Source organism: Antennarius striatus, chromosome 10 (assembly GCF_040054535.1).
Source record: "Antennarius striatus isolate MH-2024 chromosome 10, ASM4005453v1, whole genome shotgun sequence".
In the NCBI taxonomy this organism is placed as follows: Eukaryota; Metazoa; Chordata; class Actinopteri; order Lophiiformes; family Antennariidae; genus Antennarius; species Antennarius striatus.
In genome coordinates, this window is record NC_090785.1 from 16,035,001 (window position 1) to 16,055,000 (window position 20,000).

The 20,000-nt window shown below is 44.0% G+C and overlaps 1 protein-coding gene across 4 annotated transcripts in view; it reads right to left on the minus strand.

Annotated features, from left to right (window-relative positions):
- Positions 1–20,000, minus strand: part of ebf1a (EBF transcription factor 1a) — a 53,326-nt gene that overhangs the window by 14,139 nt on the left and 19,187 nt on the right. For all 4 annotated transcript variants that reach the window (XM_068325266.1, XM_068325267.1, XM_068325263.1 and 1 more), the window contains exons 7-10: positions 9,480–9,561; positions 8,197–8,338; positions 5,801–5,931; positions 4,326–4,452 (exon numbers count right to left, since the gene is read on the minus strand). In XM_068325266.1, the coding sequence (XP_068181367.1) occupies positions 4,326–4,452; positions 5,801–5,931; positions 8,197–8,338; positions 9,480–9,561 (482 nt within the window). The remainder of the gene's footprint in view (positions 1–4,325; positions 4,453–5,800; positions 5,932–8,196; positions 8,339–9,479; positions 9,562–20,000) is intronic.

Consider the following 20,000-nt stretch of genomic DNA (forward strand, 5'->3'; position numbering starts at 1 on the left):
ACACTCCCACACCCCCACTGACTACTCACAATCCAGATCAATACCTTACAATCTAATTTTTATCCATTTTTCCATAAACCCCGAGATTGCGTTTATTTGCAGAATCCGACAAGCTAAATAAAGCATCGCTTGAACATGTCAGAGAGACTAATGCATGGCTGGAAATTCATACACAGAAAACAGATGAGTAGAGCTTTTTGCTCCTAAAGGAAGGGAGAGGCTGAGGCTGACAGAGGAGGAATGGATGGGAGAGGGGTGGGGGTGGGGGGTGGGGGTGTTCTGAAGCTTCTTCAATCAATGGGGGTGTGGATGCTACAACCTAAGCTCTAATTATGTGTTGCAAAAAAGTGCACATTGACAGTTAACAATACCTGACAGCACAGATCCTCTCTAGGAAAATGCAAATTCTGAAAATCTGGAAGAAAAGTGCACGGCTGAATTAAGACATAAGAAAATAGACGAAATAATTTCCCTGGTGAACGGCGCTCATTTCAGTGGGGTATAAAATAATCTACATTCAAAATTCATTTACATCATCATCATAGACCAGATGCTCCTGTAATAAGAACGGAGCATGCTAAAGAGGGAAGACAAGCCACATGGTGCAGAAAATTAATCTCAATCTCAAATAGAGGTGTGAATTTCCTCGATGCTAAGGCTGTGCGCAGTAAACATTAGTGTGTGCAGCTATCTCAGCTGGTCCTGTCTCCAGCTGGAGACCAGCCGTTTTAATCAACAGCAGGCCTCCACCCAAGCTCAATAAATGAGAGCATTCACAAATAGGAGCAAGACAAGTAATTGACCGGCTCATGGTCACACCCCACTTTTATTGCCAGATGACTATGTGCAGCATTTGTGTGTCTGATGTGTGGATGTACTCGTGTGTTAGTGGAGGCGATATGGATGTAGGATAAATCTCTATCTGTAAAAATAGTCAACAGATTTTCTCATTGATTGTTAGGTAAATTGTACCAATATCATGTCAACACAATCAGCATCAGATGTATTACTAGTCTGAAGTACGCAGGCACCATCTGAGCTGAACAATCTTTCCCAGTGTGTGTGAACAGCTTAATTAGGGCTAAAATAAATCAAAAATTGACAGAGCATGCTCATGCTTGCAACGCTTACGCTGGCATCATCTGTGTTTCACTCCAGTGTCTGCAGTGGATAAAATGACAGACAACTGACAGTCCTTCCTTCACTCCTAAAACTAATTTGGAGCACAGAGGAAGGCAGAGACACGCAGAGAGAAATGTCAGCAGCCTCCCAGCTGGTTTAAATTCTGTTCTTGACTTTTGTCTTTTTCCCTTGCTGTTCAATGCAACTGAATGATGTTTCCCACACACCTAATCTGCACTCAGAGCTGAAAAACTACCCCTAATGTTTGTGCGTGCGTGTGTGCAGATGCATGTCTGTGCACATAGAGCTGGCCTTAATGTGAGCCAGCAGAGCCTTTTAATATCAGCAGAAGCTGTAGCGGAAGCACTAAGCAGACGCGGCTGCATACTGAGGAGGGAGGGATTGCCTTTTGAACGACAAGGGTGATTCATCAAGTCCCTCAATCTATGACCAGCATCCCCGTGTCACACACACAAACACGTACAGACACACGCTGACACACACACACACACACACACACACATATGTAGGGCCTAGTGGCAGAGAGCATTATCTCTCTATGTTGTATGGAGAAAAGAAAAGGGAGTTCCTCTGATGAATGTTTAAAAGACAGCAATCAAGTAAAAGGTGACACACAACTAAACATGGAGACGCATTTGTACAGGGTGGATGAGGATAGGGGGGAGGAGGGTGAGGGGGGCATGACCTGATAATGAGAGAGAGAGAAAGAGAGGGGGATAGATGGAGAGGGGGGTGGATTAGGGAGTGCCGTCAGCCCCAGAGGTGGGTAAGGCAGAGGGCAGGGAGACGAGCAGAAGTGGGATAAGGGGATAAAAAGACAGAGGAAGAGCAGAGAATGAGAAAAAAACAACATTCTTTTATTCTTATCAGTGGAGAGCTTAATTGCCTTTGATGAGTCTAATTGGAGCTTTCTGAAGTCTAATGGCAGAAGAGTCCTCAGAGACGACAGAGGACACATTACTGTAATAGCTTCTCTTCGAATCTCCTCTGTACCAAAAGTCCTGTTTGCCTGCTCCTCCTGAACTGCTGCTAAAATGGGTATGCGTGTGTGTGTGTGTGTGTGTGTGTGCGTGTGCGTGTGCGTGTGTGTGTGTGTGTGTGTGTGTGTGTGCGTGTGTGTGTGTGTGTGTGTGGAGGGCGGGGGTTGAGTTGTGTTAAAAACCTATACACAGGTATGTGTTTGCGTTGGACGTGTTGTTCAAAAGAGCGGTAGCAGCAGTATTGGGTATGTAGTGAATTAATTAGGTCTGCGAGCTGCTAGCTTCCCTCTCCTCAGCTGAAGTTGATTAGCAATGCCAGCTGTCCCCAATGTAATTCAGTGTGTGTGTGATCGTGCATGCGCAAGTAATATATGACTGCATGCGTGTGTGGGAGTACGGCTCTGTGTTGACGTGCGCGTGTGCGTATGCATGAGCTGCCAGCTGCCACGCGGTGCTGCCAATCCTCCATGATTAGTACCCACTGGCAACTGGGCTCAAACTGGTGCCAAACAGACCCAGGAGGGCAACATGGCCCACGGTAATCCTACATCCCTCTCTGCAATCCCCTTCCTCTCTAGCCTTTCTCACCCACCACTGTTATCAATTGTTGTTTGCTTCAAATGCTGCGCTCATGCCGTCATCGATCTCATTGTGACACAAAATTGTGCCCAGGTTCTCCCTCGCTAGGTGAATTTAAAACGATTATCCCATAGCTGCTTATATCTGGTGCTGGGAGAGGTAGAAATACCCGTTGAAGGTGCAAAGCGGTGGCAGGAGTGAAGTATGTGAAGAGCAGGGCTGGGATCTCTGCCTTGACACGCTTGACTGTATCACTGTGATGGTGCCAGCGCTTGGCGAGCAGCACCACAGTGTGTTTGTTCAGCTCCCAGTGGATGACCTCTTGCTACCTCTCACCTGTTGAGATTCTTCTGTGACTCCATAGAAGTCAAGAGGCGGAGAGAGCGGAGAGAGGGAAAGAGAGAGGGGATAAATTCATCCAAAGACGCCAGATTTGAATAAGTGAATGTGACAAGGGGAAGGAATGGAGGCCTAGGAAGAGATACGGTGTTTATGCATACGGTTCCAACATGTCTGGCACATTAAAAGGCTGTACACACACCTACACACACACACACACACACACACACACACACACACACACACACACACACACACACACACACACACACACACACATATATGCACAGCTCTATGGGTTTGGCAGAGCCCGGACTGTTAGACAGTTCTGGCATGGCAAAGGCTGGCCACCCATCTGCCCTCTGTCTTAGTAATGCAGTTACTTGTCAATTTGCATGTGTGTGCTTGGAGTACTTTCGCACATATATGTAAACAAACAAAGGCAGCCGATTGCAGCCTTTCCCTCAAGTACACAAACATAGTCATAATTATTACCCATGGACATGGAGTCTGTCCATGCACAGTAATTAGGGCACACACACACACACACACACACACACACACACGCGCGCGCGCGAGAAGCAGAAAAAGCACAGCAGCGATGTGACGCACACACTCTCTTTCTCCATTTTGGTTTTGTCAAATATTGGCAATTCCAGCCAGGGCTTACAGCCTAAGTCTATCAGTGGTTGAGATTACAGACAGATTTATGTGATTCACCAACTCCCCAAGGACCTGTGGCCTCGCATTGGTCAATCACCGCTTCACATCCACTCTCTCTGCCCCTCTATTCACCACATAGCTATAACTCTGCACCGATATGCTCTGATGTAACAATGAAGCTATTCATGCCTTCGCGCCCGCCGTTCAAAATCGCCGTCTCCTTGTGGATCTGGTCCTTTGTAAATCACGTCTTCGACAGGGTTAAATCTCAATAATCCCACTAATCAAAAGGTTAACCCCCCCCGTGACCTTTACCTGCTTCATAAAAGAGGGCAAACACATTTCCTCTGCTGATCAGTCGGGTTTTTTCTCTGAATTATTGAGTTGTGATATTGAATTTTAAATTGTTTAGCATGCACATTTTGTCCAGAAACAGCGCAGCAGCATAATGTACATGGTAACATTCAGTAGACACTGCAAAAATATTGTCTTAATAATACTTAAAGCTGCTGTGTGACATTTTTATGTGATTATTTTTATGTGATAAATCCTTCTTTTTTTTTTTTCAAATGTACAATGCTTTGTAAATTATTGCTATTAGTGTCCGTGCATAGGTAGTACCTGTGTAGATGAAGCGTCCGGGTGTGCCTTTGCAGAACTGTTTGGATTTGTAGGACAACGTAACCTCCACCACCCCGGGGATGTGTCTGGGAGGAGTTTGCACACGGATGGCATGGGGGGTGATCAGCTACAGAGAACCAGAGAGGGCAAAAAGATTAATTCAATGGAACTTCACATCCAAACACGTGCTCAGGGGACTATTCTCGGCTCTCCTCAGACCTTTTTCCTTTGCAGCTTTTGACTTTCTTTCTTTGTATAATCAGTCTGAAAATGATGTGTTTGTGCCAAAGCCCTCAGGTGGCTTTGTAGCCTAAGGCAATGTCACTGTGAAGCTTAGGATGGTTATCAGTGCTGACATGGGCTCTGTAAGAAGGGTTCAAAAGCAGTTATCTGTTTATGAATAAAACACTCCTTCCTCTACATACGCCTATTACACAGTGTAGGTAAATATATAATACGCTCATCTCTGCTGCCCCCGTCTCCCTGTCTGTCAGCTGAGCTTGTCTAGCAGCCGTTAGCCACATTAAAGCACCACTGCGTCTTAAACAGGCTCACTTAGTGTGGTTGATGAGCCGACTAGCCGCGTATGTGTGTGTGTGTGTGTGTGTGTGTGTGTGTATGTGTGTATGCTGAAGGCTCTTTGATGGAAAATGGTAACAAGACAAAACACAGATGAGACCTCACCAAGAGCTCGTTTTCTACACACTATGGTGAACTAGCACTCAAAGCTAGCAGCGCTCAAAACCTATCAATGCTGCTGCCAGTGACTTGTGTATGTGTGTGTATGTGTGTGTATGTGTATACGTGTGCTGCTCAAACTGTCCCTTTCATTGCTCACTTAGCTACGCTTTTATTCTACCATTGTCTGGCCCCACTCACCTCGCAGAGAGATAATATAAGAGCTTTTTATAGAATTATTCCTTTACTAAAGCAAAACCTGTTTAGCTGTGGTGCTCAGTGACCTTCAATTTCACACATACACCGCATTTACATTTTAGTCATGTGGCAGATGCTCCTTACAAAGCGATTCATAGTGTACAGTTTGCACATAGGACTCTAATAAAAGACTGAATTGGTTGAGAACAGACATGACAACAGTAGGACTCACAACAGAAAGACATGAGAAAATGGGCTTTGTGAGAATGTGAAATATCTTGCTATGAGATTATAGTGGAGATGAAAATTATTTTTTAATTAGCCATTCATTATTTTTTCATAGTACTTATTTTTGTTAGTCAATAAAATAAACGTAATAGTTTGTTTGATCGGTTTCAAGTCAGTCTTGTTTTCCTCTACTGTGAAAGGCACACACATTCAGGAAGTTGAAACAGCCCGATTTTTGTCATTTTTCATGACTTCATCATATAAAAATACACAAAAATCCTTCGTGACTATTTAAATTGTGAACTAATTGGTTCACTACGCACACATCTGCCCTTAGAGTTGCCCCTCCTGGATGACACATGATGACTAACCTCACTCCAGACCAGCATGGTACCAAAGATGACCTGCAAGCCGTCGAAGAAGTTGTCCCCGATGATGATGACTGTAGCGCCCCCTGTGGTCCAGCCTTCACTGGGACTGATGGCTTTGATGCTGGGGGTTGCTGCAAGATTAATAGACAAAGTAGATTAGACATTAACCAATATAATGACAGCCCATAAAGGTCTATGCTATGCACCAAGTACAGTCTACACACACACACTCACACACACACACCTCTCCTCTATCCCATGGGTCAGGGCGAGCAAGGAATACTAATCAGAGTGATTATATGCACCCCGTTATTAAACATCACCCCTGCCCTCTGTGTGAGGGCAGCAGTGGTGCGCTTGTTTTATGACACGTGGCGAATCGTACAGGCGTGTAAATGTCAGGTGTGCTGAGTGTCTGATCAAAGGCCACGCGACCAGGGAGCAGAGCAGAGCCAACAGTCGCTCAGCCCTCTGAATACGCCGCCTTCATTAACCAGACACTTAGCTCCCACTCAGCTGTCTGCTTCATAGATATCTGTGTGGCCGTCTCAGCGCCCGGACACGGAGTGGAAGACCACGCAGGGTCGCTTCAGCTCCGGCTTGGATATTTTTGATGAATTTTGTGAAATTTCTGTGTTTTCCCTTTTGAAGCATATTCTTCATGTGTTATCAGAGAAAAGAGAAGAACAATAAACTGCATGTTCACTAACTGGTATTCATTGTGCTTTTTGACCTTATCTCTTGGTAATATGGACTTGGAGATTACTGAATGTGATTGAAGAAAAGAGCAGCATTGGGCAAATACATGTTTATACAAGCTAAATCTCCTCTCCTTAACAGATATGCAGCTTGTCACACATGCTGTAATTCTGTAAAGCGGCATAATCCACTTTAGGCTGGGTTGACTTTTTCCCTGAAGCCTAGCCTTTGCTCTTTGCCTGACTCCCTGTTCTGTTGATCCTCCCCAACAAGCTGGAATGATATTTAGCCCCCCGATACGCCTGCAGAGATCAACGTTCACCAAGCAGCAATCTGTGGCCGTAATCATGGCCTAAGATGCCTCTTTTTCACAGCCGCTAATATTATGTGCGCTCCATGTGCATGTGTGCATGTGTGGATGTGTGTGTGGATTAACCAGATGGTGGAACGTGAATCCATGTGATAGGATTATACTTTGGGGTGTTCCTCTGTGCCATCTGTTCTATGCACTGCTCATCTATTACCTCCTGAAATGGGCCCCTGAAGTTGTGCACTCCCAACACAGAGTGGAAACAAAAAAAGAAAAGGAAACTGCTGTCTACTTTATCATTTTGCTCTTTTCTTGATACTATCTCACACTTTTACCTCTGACTATGGTACCTAGTTCTACCCTCTATCTTTTTCTTTCCCTCTTGTTCCTTCTTCACACCCGAGTCATCAGGAGAACAGAATATCAGAGAAGAGGAAATTCCCAAACAAAACCTCTCTGACATCTTGTGTAGCATACTGTGTGCACTCTTCCTTCTGTCTCAGTGTGGCTGACATCTCCTTTATGTCTTGTCTTTGTGAACTTCTTTAATAGCCTGTGAGAGTGGGTACAGGGACAAGTTACCCGCCTTACCTCTGGAGAACAGCAAGACGTCACCACAACATCCAATCTTAATGCAATATATTGTAGGCCATCATGTAAATCCCTTCTTAGTTTTTTGTCATTATCATCCCTGAGGTTGACTCTCCTCAAAAGAAAAAAAATATGTTTCTCTTATTCAATGTCTGGGAAATCGAAATGAGAAAATAACTGGATTAGAGACTTGGGAATCAGTGCTGGCTCCTAAATCATGCGCACATGTCATTATGAAGTATTAAAGGTTTGGGTCTGCATGCGGGGGTGTGCGTGTGTGTGTGTGTGTGTGTGTGTATGGGCTTTTTTCGTGTGTATGGGTGTGTTTGAAAACCTGAGAGATGGGAGTGATGGAGGGCTGGAGGATAAAAGCGGGTCTCAAAGGAAATAAAACCAGTGTTGGCTTTAAGCACAACAGACCTCATAAGACACATAGTGCTTATGCGAGGCAGAGTAGAAGGCCCAGAGGCAGAGACCTGAGGGGAGCAAGCCACCAGGGAGAGACAAGAGACTCGCTCGCTACCAATCTCTCCTCTCTTAGCTCGACTTAGAACCCTTACAAGAGTGGAAAGTGAGAATCTGGGAGAAAGCAGGAAAGAGATAAGAAAGAAAACAAGAGAGCAGGTCTTGAGCGGGATAGAATGGAGACAGAGGAGGGGTTGAGAGCAGAGCCAGACGGGGGAAGGGGGTGAGAGCGGGGAGGAGGGGAATGGAATAGACTGAAAGAAAGTGAAGACGATAAAGACAAAGAAAGATTAGTGACAGATTTGGGGTGTTTTGTTCCAGTTTTTAGTACCGTGTTCCAGGTAGGACGGGGTTCCTTCTGATGGGTCGAGTCTCCGAGCTCGGCGCCCATGTTTAGAGTTGTTGTGTACAAACATGTTGTCGGATACAGCCAGGACATGACCCTCCACGCTTACCGTAGTTGACACAACCACCTGAGAAATAATGAAAAAGCTGAACTTTAATGAGCCTCCCTTTTAATCTGCAAATTATACAGCAGAGTGTTTGTTCCCCTGAACACTGATGTCATAAATTCCTGTACAATCTTCTTTTAATTTGACGCTACTTTTAATTTCTGGCACTTATTGACACCTCCACATTTATCACTTATTTATATCATATACTCTAAAGAGAGAACATATGTTTGAATTTAGCATATAGATTAATAGCAAGTTTGCTTTAACTTGTCATTAGAAAAAATATTTGTTTAAAAAATGAATTTATTTTGAATATTGACGAAATAAATACTTTTGGCAGCAAAACATATTCGTAAAAGTTAAACGTCCATAATCACCTCTTATATAGAAATAAAAAAAAGCTTCTTAACATTTCTCACAGACTCCGTAGACACTTTCACACACACACACACACACACACACACACACACACACACACACACACACACACACACACACACACACTGCAGTCTTTAACTGCTCACCTGCAGGTCTACATTTAGTCATCTGCTGATCGCTGCTGGACAAAGACATTCTCTTTTCGTAAAAACACTTATATTTTAACAAAAGTGTAAGTTTGCAGACTTAAAAATCATAATAATGAGCTAAAAGATTCAAACACAATTAAGAAATTAATGATCAGCAGGTCATTTTCTTTGGGTTCATCCCCACAATCTTTATATTTTATAACGTTTTTCTTTCATACCCACTTTAAGTACAAAGGAAAATCAATGACAGTTTAATGTTTGGGGTGGAATTGTAATTAATTTTCATTTATATTTATTGTATTTAAATTAATAATTCTTATGGTATAATATATATGAATGAGACATACTTGTTGCAAACTTATAGTACGGGATATTTTGTGACAGCAGCTTGCGGTATTAGGGGAGCAAAGGGCTTTTACCCAAGAAAGACCTTGGGGATGCTCTCTCTTGACTGATCACAGCAGAATAGAGCATTTATGTGTGTGTGTCAGAGATCCTTTATGTGACCCTATAAATACTCAGTCTTCAACAAAAGAGATGTTCCTGCCATGTCACAATTCTAAAATACAGCTCCAGGAAGTGTGGTCCTCGCCCAAGATGCGACACAGGCTGCATTGACAGCTACATCTCACCTGAAAGCGCCTCATGTCTCTGGGGTTCCCAGCATTCTTCAAGCAGTTCTGGTTACACTTTAGGAAGAACTTGAGGAAAAACCTGCATTTGAAAAACAAAACAAAACAACAAAAAACAGAGGTGAAGGAGAGAAAAACAAATGAGCATTAAAAGACCTGGTGTCTGTCACTCTGTGTGCTGCATGAGCTTCTTCAACAAAACACAAAATACAAATAAAACAAATAAAACAGCGGTGGAAGATGAGGCTCATACACCATCCTTGCTCTCATCTGTGGCTTGTTTATGACAAAGTCAGTTTTCTATGTAAAAACAGCTCCAGGATATTGAGTAAGATGGTAGCTTGTATATCCATCTCCAAGCTGCTGTCACAGTTTGCCATAAACTCACCGGGGCAGACGCAACCCCCCCCCCTCCACCCCCACACCTCCAGCTGCAGAGCGTGACGGAGGTTGTGCTGTAGCTACTATGCTGCACAGTGTTGCCATTCCTGCCTCTCTCAATCTCAGTGTGAGAGACCACATCAACAGCACCTGCCATGCATTATTAATAGGCTGAGATGGCAAGTATGGCTACCCACATCAATACTTAATGAGGGAGGGAGGGAGGAGAGAGGGCCGGAGGAGTAAAGGGGGGGATCGTGGTGTTGGTGGTGGTGGTGGGGGCTCCGTGGCCTGAAAAGCAGAAAGGGGACGGCTCACAATTTATTCCCCAGCCCCACCCCAGGCCTTGAAGCCGGACAAGTTCTTCCTTAACTGAAACGGCTGTACTGTACGTCCTCCTCCACGCCTCCCTCTGAATTGTCTATTTGCTTTAAAAAAATATATATAGAGAAAACATATATATATCAAATGAACCGCAAAAAATAAACAGCGCTGTGTACAAATAAACAGAAACCCTCAAAAGGGGAAAATAAAACTACAACATCCCACCCTTCCCTTCTCCGTCTCCTCCTCCTCCTCCCTTTGAGGTAGCTCAAAGAAGTGCTGACAGCTGAAACTGCTTACAATACAGATCTCCACTAGCCAGAGAGAGAATCACTCCTTTGCTCAGCTTTTCTTTCATATGTCTTATTTTCTACCCTGTGTTCATTTGTTATGGCTTGGATTCTGCACTGGGCAGCGCGTTTGGAGCCAACTGTCTTAGATATAATCATGCACGGCCAACCACATCGTGCGCACACACATACACGCACACACACAGACACACACACACACACACACAAACATGTCAAGAGAAACCCAGTAAGCAGCAGTCTTGGACAATTGCTTCATCGAGGAAAAAACAAGAGAGCAAAGAAGATAAATGGACAGACCAGAATTCGGTCTCATTTCATGGGCCAGCCGACTGCTGTGCACATTACAAGCATCTGATGTAACACAAGAACTTGTGAATTTATCCCTGACAACTTTCAAATGCATGACAGCTGGTTAGTTGTAGACGCTGTTCTTCAAGTAAGGAAGAAGAAACCGTGTATGATCTGAATAACAAACTGTCTCTGCTGCTCCTCTTTTTTTTCTCCGGCTTTGTATTTTTTTTTTATTTACAACCATGCCATTGCAAGGGGCTAAATCCGAAAGAGAAAGGGGAAAGAATAGAAAAAGAGATGCTGGGAAGTGGAAAGTTGGAGGAGAAATTGATAGAAAGATAGAAGGATGTGAAATCAGGAAGGAGACACAGACACACACAGGAGGGTCCCTGTATATTTTAGAGGCTGTAGGCCAATATCTCAATAATTCATGACCCAAAGTGATGTTTTTTGCAGTGGCTGTTGGCCCCCAAAAGCTGAGGGTCTCCAAACTTTATTATCTCCTCCAGGTCAAGGAGCAGCCTTGCAGACATTCATGGACGTCCACTTGTCCGAGATACTCCACCTTCCTCGCTGCACCTCGTGTTTAATTCATTGACTCCGTTCTTTTCCCAATGTGTCCTCCTGCTCCTCCTCTGAGGTATTCGTGATAGACAGGTGATGGATAAGTGGATCGAAAAAAGTTAGGGGTCACCAGAGTCAGAGTTGACCAAATCAGGAGGTTAAACATTTGGACCGGAGAGCGGAAGAAGAGGAGCCAGTGGGGGAAAAGAAAAAATGAGACACTGTTGAGATACTGAGTGTGAGAAGAGATGAAGACAAGGAAGTCAGAGAGTCAGCAAGCCTCATTTGCCCTGCTATACGTCAGCGTGTCCCTTCAGTCTCCTGCATGCATGGATCATCTGATTCATTATTTACATGACTTAAGGTGTCTGGAGCAGCCACACAGAAATGGTACAAAACTGTAGCATGTTGAGTCCTCTGTGCGCCGTCTCCACGGGAGCCAAAAGACAAGGATCACGGCTGCACACATTTACATGGATCAACCAAGTGTGTCTGTGTTGTGCTGAGGGGTAAAGAGCAGCGTGTGCTGATATGCAAAAGCAAACAGATTACTTTAAGGATTTATGGATAATCTGATTGACAGCTGACAGTAAATATGGACAGATAGCTGATTATAGCCCATAATTCTGTCATTTGATCGAATGAGCTATTTGTTATCATGTTTTCTTCACTTTTTAATTAATCTGTGAAAAAAATAATTCATTCGTTGAGAACACTTTATAGAAGCAAAAAAAATATACTAACAGCATGTGATTCTGAGTACATTTTGGACAACAGTAAAATATTATGATTAAAAGCAATTATGCTCATCAGAATCAATAAACAATAAAAATAAAAAAACAAACAGATGAAATTTTACACTTATAGGTAGGGCTTCATTATTCATTTTATATTAATCAACATTTTAATATTTTTGAAGAGTGTATCGGCAACAATAAATAAATAAATAAGAAATAAATAAATAAATAATTGTGCATCAATTAAAGATGAACATGAACAGGTTCATGTGACACTTGCATGACACAAATATAAGTACTCCACCTTTTAATGTAGGTGTAACACAACAAAAGGTTACCATCTTTACAGAGACCTTTTTTTTGTAAGCTTCTGTTTAGTTTTGCTCTTTTTTTATTTCCTTCTCCACGATCTTTCCAAATATTGTTGTGGTAATATTTGTTTCAGAAAAGTATTCAGAAGTATAGCAGAATATGGAGAATGAAATCAGGAGGGTTGCTTGCTGCCAACAACAACAAAAAATTGCATAAATTCAACCAGGACTGGATTCCTTAATGATTACCATTATATCTGCCACTGCGGACACGGAGGTCAGGTTGGTTTAGCATCTGCTTAGAAGATACTCTTGTCCAACACATTTTCCCCGAAGCATATTCTGGTGATTTTAAGACCTGACAACTTTACATATTTAGAGAAATCTGATAAAACAGAATATTCATTAACAATTAAATGAATAAAACATAGGTAAAATATGACATTTTTGAATGAGGGTCATTTCCTTTCCTGGCACTGGTCCTGCATACAATATTTGTATATTTATGATTGCAAACCAAAAAGTTCTATTTTATTTCAATACATTTTCTGCTGTATACATTTTCCGCATCATCATCTCCTGCATAACTTTGTGTTTTCATTATCAGACCCGCTTCTCTGTTTGTACATGAGACTCTTGCTGGTTTCATGCTGTTTTACTGTGCAGACTCAACAGCTACAAATATTATCAGTGCAAATTGCTGCTGCGGCTGGATTAAATGAAATAAAACCATTTTGCTCTCATGTAATTACCCCCAAATCCAGGAATGGCTGTGGAAGTGAATTTGTGTAAATAAATGCTTGGCCTCTTGAAGCCTCATGGCATAAATTTGTAACAGGGAAAAATGAACGAATAAACACAAGCAGCCGGTCGCTGTAGTAATTTAATGATCGCACACTTTCATCATATCATAACGGGCATTATTTGTCACTTTGGAGCAATTAAGCACAAAATCACCCTCTGCCCATAAAAAAACAAAACAAAGAAAGCAATTATAACACAACTTTTAAGTAATCCCTGTAGCATCTAAATATTATTACAGTGGTGATAAAGATTGTCTAAGCGATTAGCTAACAGCAAAGAAGCCTCCGAGGGAAAATTCTCCTATATTTTCTAATAATTTTCCTACATTAGCATGAAATGAGTTAAAGAGTTGTTCTCCTTGTCAAATTTAACACGGATAACTTTGGAACTGTGTGGTTTCATCTTCTGCAGTAGTTCGAGTTCATTCATCTTTTCAGCCTTTGAGTTGCACATTGTGCTGTACATTTCACTGCCTGATTTCTTTATTCTCCACCCCTCCTCTCTCTCCTCTTCCTGACGCCGATGTGCTATAAAAATGGCTGTGGGTGATGCCATAACTCAGCCGTCTCCTCTTTCTCTCCCTCCATCCATTTCAGATCATCTCCAGAAGAAAAGCACTGTGTCTGGCTCCTAATATGCTTCATGAGGTGTGTAATTCACTGTGCTCCAGAGGGGAGCCATTTGTCTCCGGGGTTAACTAAGTGACACAACAGCACTTCCCAATGCCTGTTACCACCGTGGGACATGTTGAACTAATCTAGGCAGGTAGAGGAATGGAGGACCTTACACTTCAGCAATTAAGCATTAAGATTTGTTCAGGAAATCGATCCTAATGAAGTCAGAGGTAAGTTCAAATTAAGTGTAAATATTTGGAACATATAAAGAGTGACAAATAGGCAACGTAACTGAAGGTGAAGCGTGGAGCACTCAGAGCGATATCTTCCTCAGTTCCTGCTTCGTGTGTTTTTTCCTCCCCCTTGTGTTTCTCATATTCTTTCTTTTCTCTGCAACTCTTTCTTTCACGCTTTCCGCCATGCATCACTGACACTTCAACCAAGAGCCTGACTGGCTTGTTTTCCTGGTGACCTGTCTCCCTGCCTGCAGTATATGTTGAAGGCACACACACACACACACACACACACATGCACACATACACACAGTAATTTAGGGAGATTTATGAGGGGGGCCTTGCACCAGGAGCCATGCAGGCTGACCCCAGGGGTGTAGGGGGGGCACTGTGTGGGGGAGGGGGGCAGGCTCCACAGGGGGGGAGGACATTAATAATCCAGAACCAGGTCTGTCTCTGGGTCTGGCCCTGGGCCTCGGACATCAGGCTCCAACACTGCAGTGGCCCAGTTTGCTGTGGAAGAAACATCCGGTATATGCCAGACTAATACCAGATAGATAACTCCACTACCAAATTCACAACGTAGAAGAAAACAACACATATTGAGCACACAGAAACAGAAGGGTAGACACACACACACACACACGCTCACACACTTTACTCCATTCCTTTGGAGTGCTACTCCAGAAAGTAGCAGCAAGCACCTCTATATTGCCCTCATGTCTATCTTAAGTGTCATGATTTATTCAAATAGAACATCTCACTGCACTGAAAAATTCATTCCCAGCCCGCTCCTTGCTCCGTCCCATCCTCCTCCTCGGCTGCATCTGCCCGATGTGTGAGCATGTCATGTCAGCTGAATTTGCCCCGTTGTTAAATATTTCTCAGAACAAATGGACCCTGGAGGAGGGAGACGGTGGGCTGGGGACAACCCGTGATGCGACTTTGGCGCTCGGGGAGAAGCCTCGCTTGGGAGAGATCGCTCCTCTCTTTCCCCTGGAGCAGGAGCTCCAGTCTCAGCTTGGGGACAGAAGTCCCAGAGACACTTAAGCAATTGTGTTTCATCCATTTCATCCAAAAAGGATCATTCAAAATTCAACTGAGAAATCATTCAGGGAACATTGAAAGACGGGCGATGAACTCCTTCCTGCCTGGTAAGCGTGTAGTCCTGCATTCAACAAGCCTGATAGCATCACTACCTGTGGCTGGGCTGTCCTCTATAGCACTGGCAAAAATCCAGGCAAATAAACATCTGTGCATTTGTGTGTGTGTGTGTGTGTATGTATGTATGTGTGTATCAAAGCCATGATGAATAAGAGGCTGTCTGGATGACAGACAAGCTTGGCAGACGGCGCTGATTGAAACACTTCCTCTGTCGGGGCCTGGCCCATTAATCTGATGGAGACAGAGACAAAGAGACGGAGAGCGAGGGAAAAAAGCTCCGGGCCCCAGACCACAGGAGTAATGAAGGGTCCTGGTCCCCCTCACCTCAGCGCTGTCTCGCCAAGGTGGGACGCTCTGCTACCATGTCCAGCCCAAACCCTGCCCTCGTGGGACTGACCAGTGAATAATGGCCCTGTCATCGGCCTGTGTAGATGCTGCCACACAGCCGAAGGGTGTGTGTGACCGCGTGCTGCCCGCCCGCTTTCCTATGCAGTCATTCACCCTGACTGTTCTCCTCTATGCCTTAGTTGAAGACTGATGTATTCATATTGAATAGTGTTGATTTAAGCACATGTTAAACTTAATGCATAATGCATTGACTATATATAGCTTGATAAAGAACATTGTGTCAGCCTGGGACCGGCCCCATACATTGTGGGAATGAATGTGCCGCTTGCAAAAATTCTTTCTTTTTGTTCCATTTAAGCGCAGTATTAAATCATGACTGGGACTGTGAATGTACACAAGCTCAAGGTTATGTTTCTAAATGCAGCTGGATCAGAAATCAAAAACTTAATTAGTGTGCTGCATTTGTTCTCAGGTGAAAAGTTGCTCCCTCCAATTGGTCTTGAGGGAGGAATATGGAAACAGCGAGTGGGAGCGTAAGAAATGAGAGTGAGAGCGTGTGATGGGCCAAGAGAAGAGAGAGACTGAACTAAAACATACGATTTTCTGTGTGTGTGTGTGTGTGTGTGTGTGTGTGTGTGTGTGTGTGTGTGTGTGTGTGTGTGTGTGTGCGATTGTGCATGTAGAGATGTTCACGTGTGTTTTGGCCTCAGCATCCCCGTGTGTTTATCAAACATATTACAGCTCCTTCTAGATTCCTCACCTGCATACCCCCAGCCTGCTACATATGGCCCACCAATCACAAAATAAGGAATCATGCATACATTTGCATAGCTAATGGATTACCCTCTCCATTTAATATGCAAATTTCCTGAAACATTACTGAATGCCGTCTGTTCTAAATGAATAAATTTGAATTGCAATTAGAATAATCCTTTATAATTAATGAAAACTGTCAATTTTGGTTCATAAGTAATTTGATTAAAGTGGTGATGGGACACTTATGAAGTTCATCGGGCTGCGAGGAGTGTGAAAACACAGGAATGCATGTGAACACACACACACACACACACACACACACACACACAGGGATGGACACACACTTACGCAGCATGACAGCAGGACCAGGGCTGCATTATTGATGAAGATGATTAATAAACTTGTGAAAGTGGTTGTCACACACAAAAGACCTGTTTTTTAAACTTCTTTCAACTCCTTTACTGTCGTGGGGAAACAACAGATCAATCAGAGAAGGAGTGATGGAAGGGTTCCCCCGGCCTCATGGTGATGTGTTGGTGGCTTGTCCGTTGGGGGGGGGGGGGGGGGGCACACACACTGATAGACTGCTGAGGCAGACAGAGCCCCATAAACAAATATGCTAAGACATCTGAAACACTCCTGCATTGTTTCCCACAGAGGGACCGGCGGCGCTGCTGTTTGCTGGGGTTTACCAGTGTACAATAACATGATGTGAGGATCACTGAGGAAGATGGGGTGCCGGTCCGTGACTGTTTGACACCATCCCCATTCTTAACCATTACCTCTCTCACGCTGTGCTATTCTGCCACTGAAGCATATAATGGTGTCACTTAAATCAGGGTCACTCAGCTGTGGGAAATTGTTGCACGCTAGTATGTATATGAATGTGAGCGTTCTGGTGTTCGGCGGAAACACGAACGAGTGTGTTTAAGTGTGTTTGCATGGCTTCAACCCAATAATAATGGTCCAGATAGTGTAGAGCATCGCAGACTAATTAGCCATATCAGTGAGAAAATAGCAGCCTGCTAATTAATGGGTATTATGGCATTTCAGAAGTCACCGCTCTAATTGGGAGTGAACTGAGCCTCGCATTTCCATACTGCAGTAATACTGGCTTTATCCACCCATCTATCTGTTTGTCTGTCTGTCTACCTACTTGGCATGCTCGCTTTGAAACACAATCCTCCACATGCATGCAGGGAAAGTAATTATCTCACACACGCATATGTTTTCAAATGCATAAATGCGCACAGTAATGCACAGGGTGTATAGAGTTCTTCCAACAGAATACAGCTACACTAACCAACACAGGATTTATTCATTTTTTTAACCTTTGACCAGTAATCTTATATATATATTTATACTGGTTAAATATCTTTATATTGCTTTTAGAGAAAAAAGCCTAATGCAAGTGAATTGGTGAGTAATACAATACATCTGAATAATTCTGTGTGTGTGTGTGTGTGTGAGCCCAAACCAGCTCTCTCTTATACACACACACACACACACACACACACACACACACACACACACACACACACACACACACACACACACACACACACACACACACACACACACACACACACACACATCCCCTATAGGTTCCTATTAACCCCATCAGAGGGTGGGACAATCAAAATAGATTTGCATTCAAATGCCACATGCTCGATATCAAATATCAAATCAAGCCCGAGTCGCTGAGACAGACAGACAGCCGTCCCCTCCCTGCTCCCCTCCTGCACCTCCTCCTCCTTTCTCCTCTCGGGGTCCCAGGGACTCCCATTCTCCCCCGGACGAGCTCTATCGAGGAATGACAGGCTGTGGCCACGGCTTGATTGACAGCCTGTTGATGCTTCTCTTTCCACCAGACGCCCCGCATGACCATTTTCTTCAAGACACACACACACACACACACACACACACACACACACGCTCCATGTTCGCCTCCACAACCTCCCCCTCTTGGTGGACTGGCTCTGGGTGTCAGTGATAGCCCTAGGCTAGTGCCCCACAGGCTGCACAGCACTATACATACAAATCACAGTGTGTCAGCCTCGTGAATGGGCACATTTTGACTTTGTCCTTGTAAAGTCAGCTCCCCTCGAAGCGGCCTGGTTCTGTATCCTGGCTTTTTTTTTTCTAACTTTCCCTTTCATTCTCCAATGCAGAAGAAGGCAGAGGCACGATGAAGCGGACATGCTGGGCCAGTCAGTAGGAATATGCACATGCAAACACACACATGTGCACAGAAACACACGGGAAAAATGTCAGATTTAAGTGCAGTGCTAATGGGCAGCACCTCACAGGGTCAGGGTATAAATACATCAACATCAACACACACACATACACACAAGACAGTCCACACACACCAGGGCAGCCAAGACCCGGGGCCTAATCTCACACACTCAGCTAGTACACCTGGTTAATGTTAAGGGGGCAGTTATAGTCAATTACATTCCCATATAACGCATAAACCTAAACCTGCCTGTGCCGGGAGAGTAATTGAAAACAGGCACAAACACACAAAGGTCCAAGCAAAAAGTCAACTTCCCACCCCTGACTTTCCCATTCATGAGATGCGATGTCTTCCCGTTCCATATTCTAGAGTCCTGGGGGTAAATTTAAGTTGGAGAAAGCGACGGGTTGCCATTTGGATATACGGCCGTGAAAGAGCAGGAGGATATGGAGTCATGTGAGGTAACGCAGAGGAAGGCAAAAGGAGTGAGAGCTGGGATATTGTGTGGGCTTTGTCTCCAATGTGGGGTCCGGGGGAGATGCAGTTAGGGTCGGAGCGAGAGGGTGGCGGTGTTCCATATGGGCGGGGTGAGAGGAACGGGTGACTTAAGGAGGACAGTGGTTGTAAGTAGGAGTTTGAGACTGACAGGTGACATTACCCTGCGTCATGGCTGGAGGGACAGAGGGACAGAGGGCGCGATGGTTATCCAAGCAGAGAAATGTCAACGTCCAGACACCGCTGAGACACACACACACACACACACACACTCACATACACACATACACATACACACACACACGCAGGTACACAAAGATCCAGGACAAAGGAGTCTGGAGTCTTTGAGAGGGAAAAAGGCTGGCTACAGTGGGCAGATGAAGAGATTACATCCTCTCCATTTAAAAAAGGACGAGATGAGAATAAAGAGACAAAGCAGAAGAAAAGGCTACGAGTCGCTGACTGTACCATTAGAAGTCAACAGTCCTCCATTTATTCATAGGGAGCGTTTTCCAAACAGGCAGTCAGCTCTGCCTACGTTCATACCTCAATCTCTTCTCTCTTTTCATTAAAGCCTAACCTAATTTTGGCAAAGCTTATAAAATGTCCATATTGCTACTCATTCGACCCCATTGATTTAGTGTTTGGTTAAATATTCACGACTGTGGATGCAATTAACATGCAGTTAATGAATAATTGATCACATCTTAAGCGGCCATAAAACTCATGCATATTAATTATTGAAACAGGAAATATGAAAAAAAACAACCTTCCTTGTTTTGCCTCAATCAACGGTTCTTTCATTTTGTTCCTTCAGTCAGGAAGGCCTGTAGAGAGCATTCGAGGGGGGGAAAGTAGAGCTTATAAACGTGTGTGTACGGGAAGGAGACAGGAGGCAGAAAATGCTATGAACACTATGCAAATGCATCCCATAAACACCACTTTAACA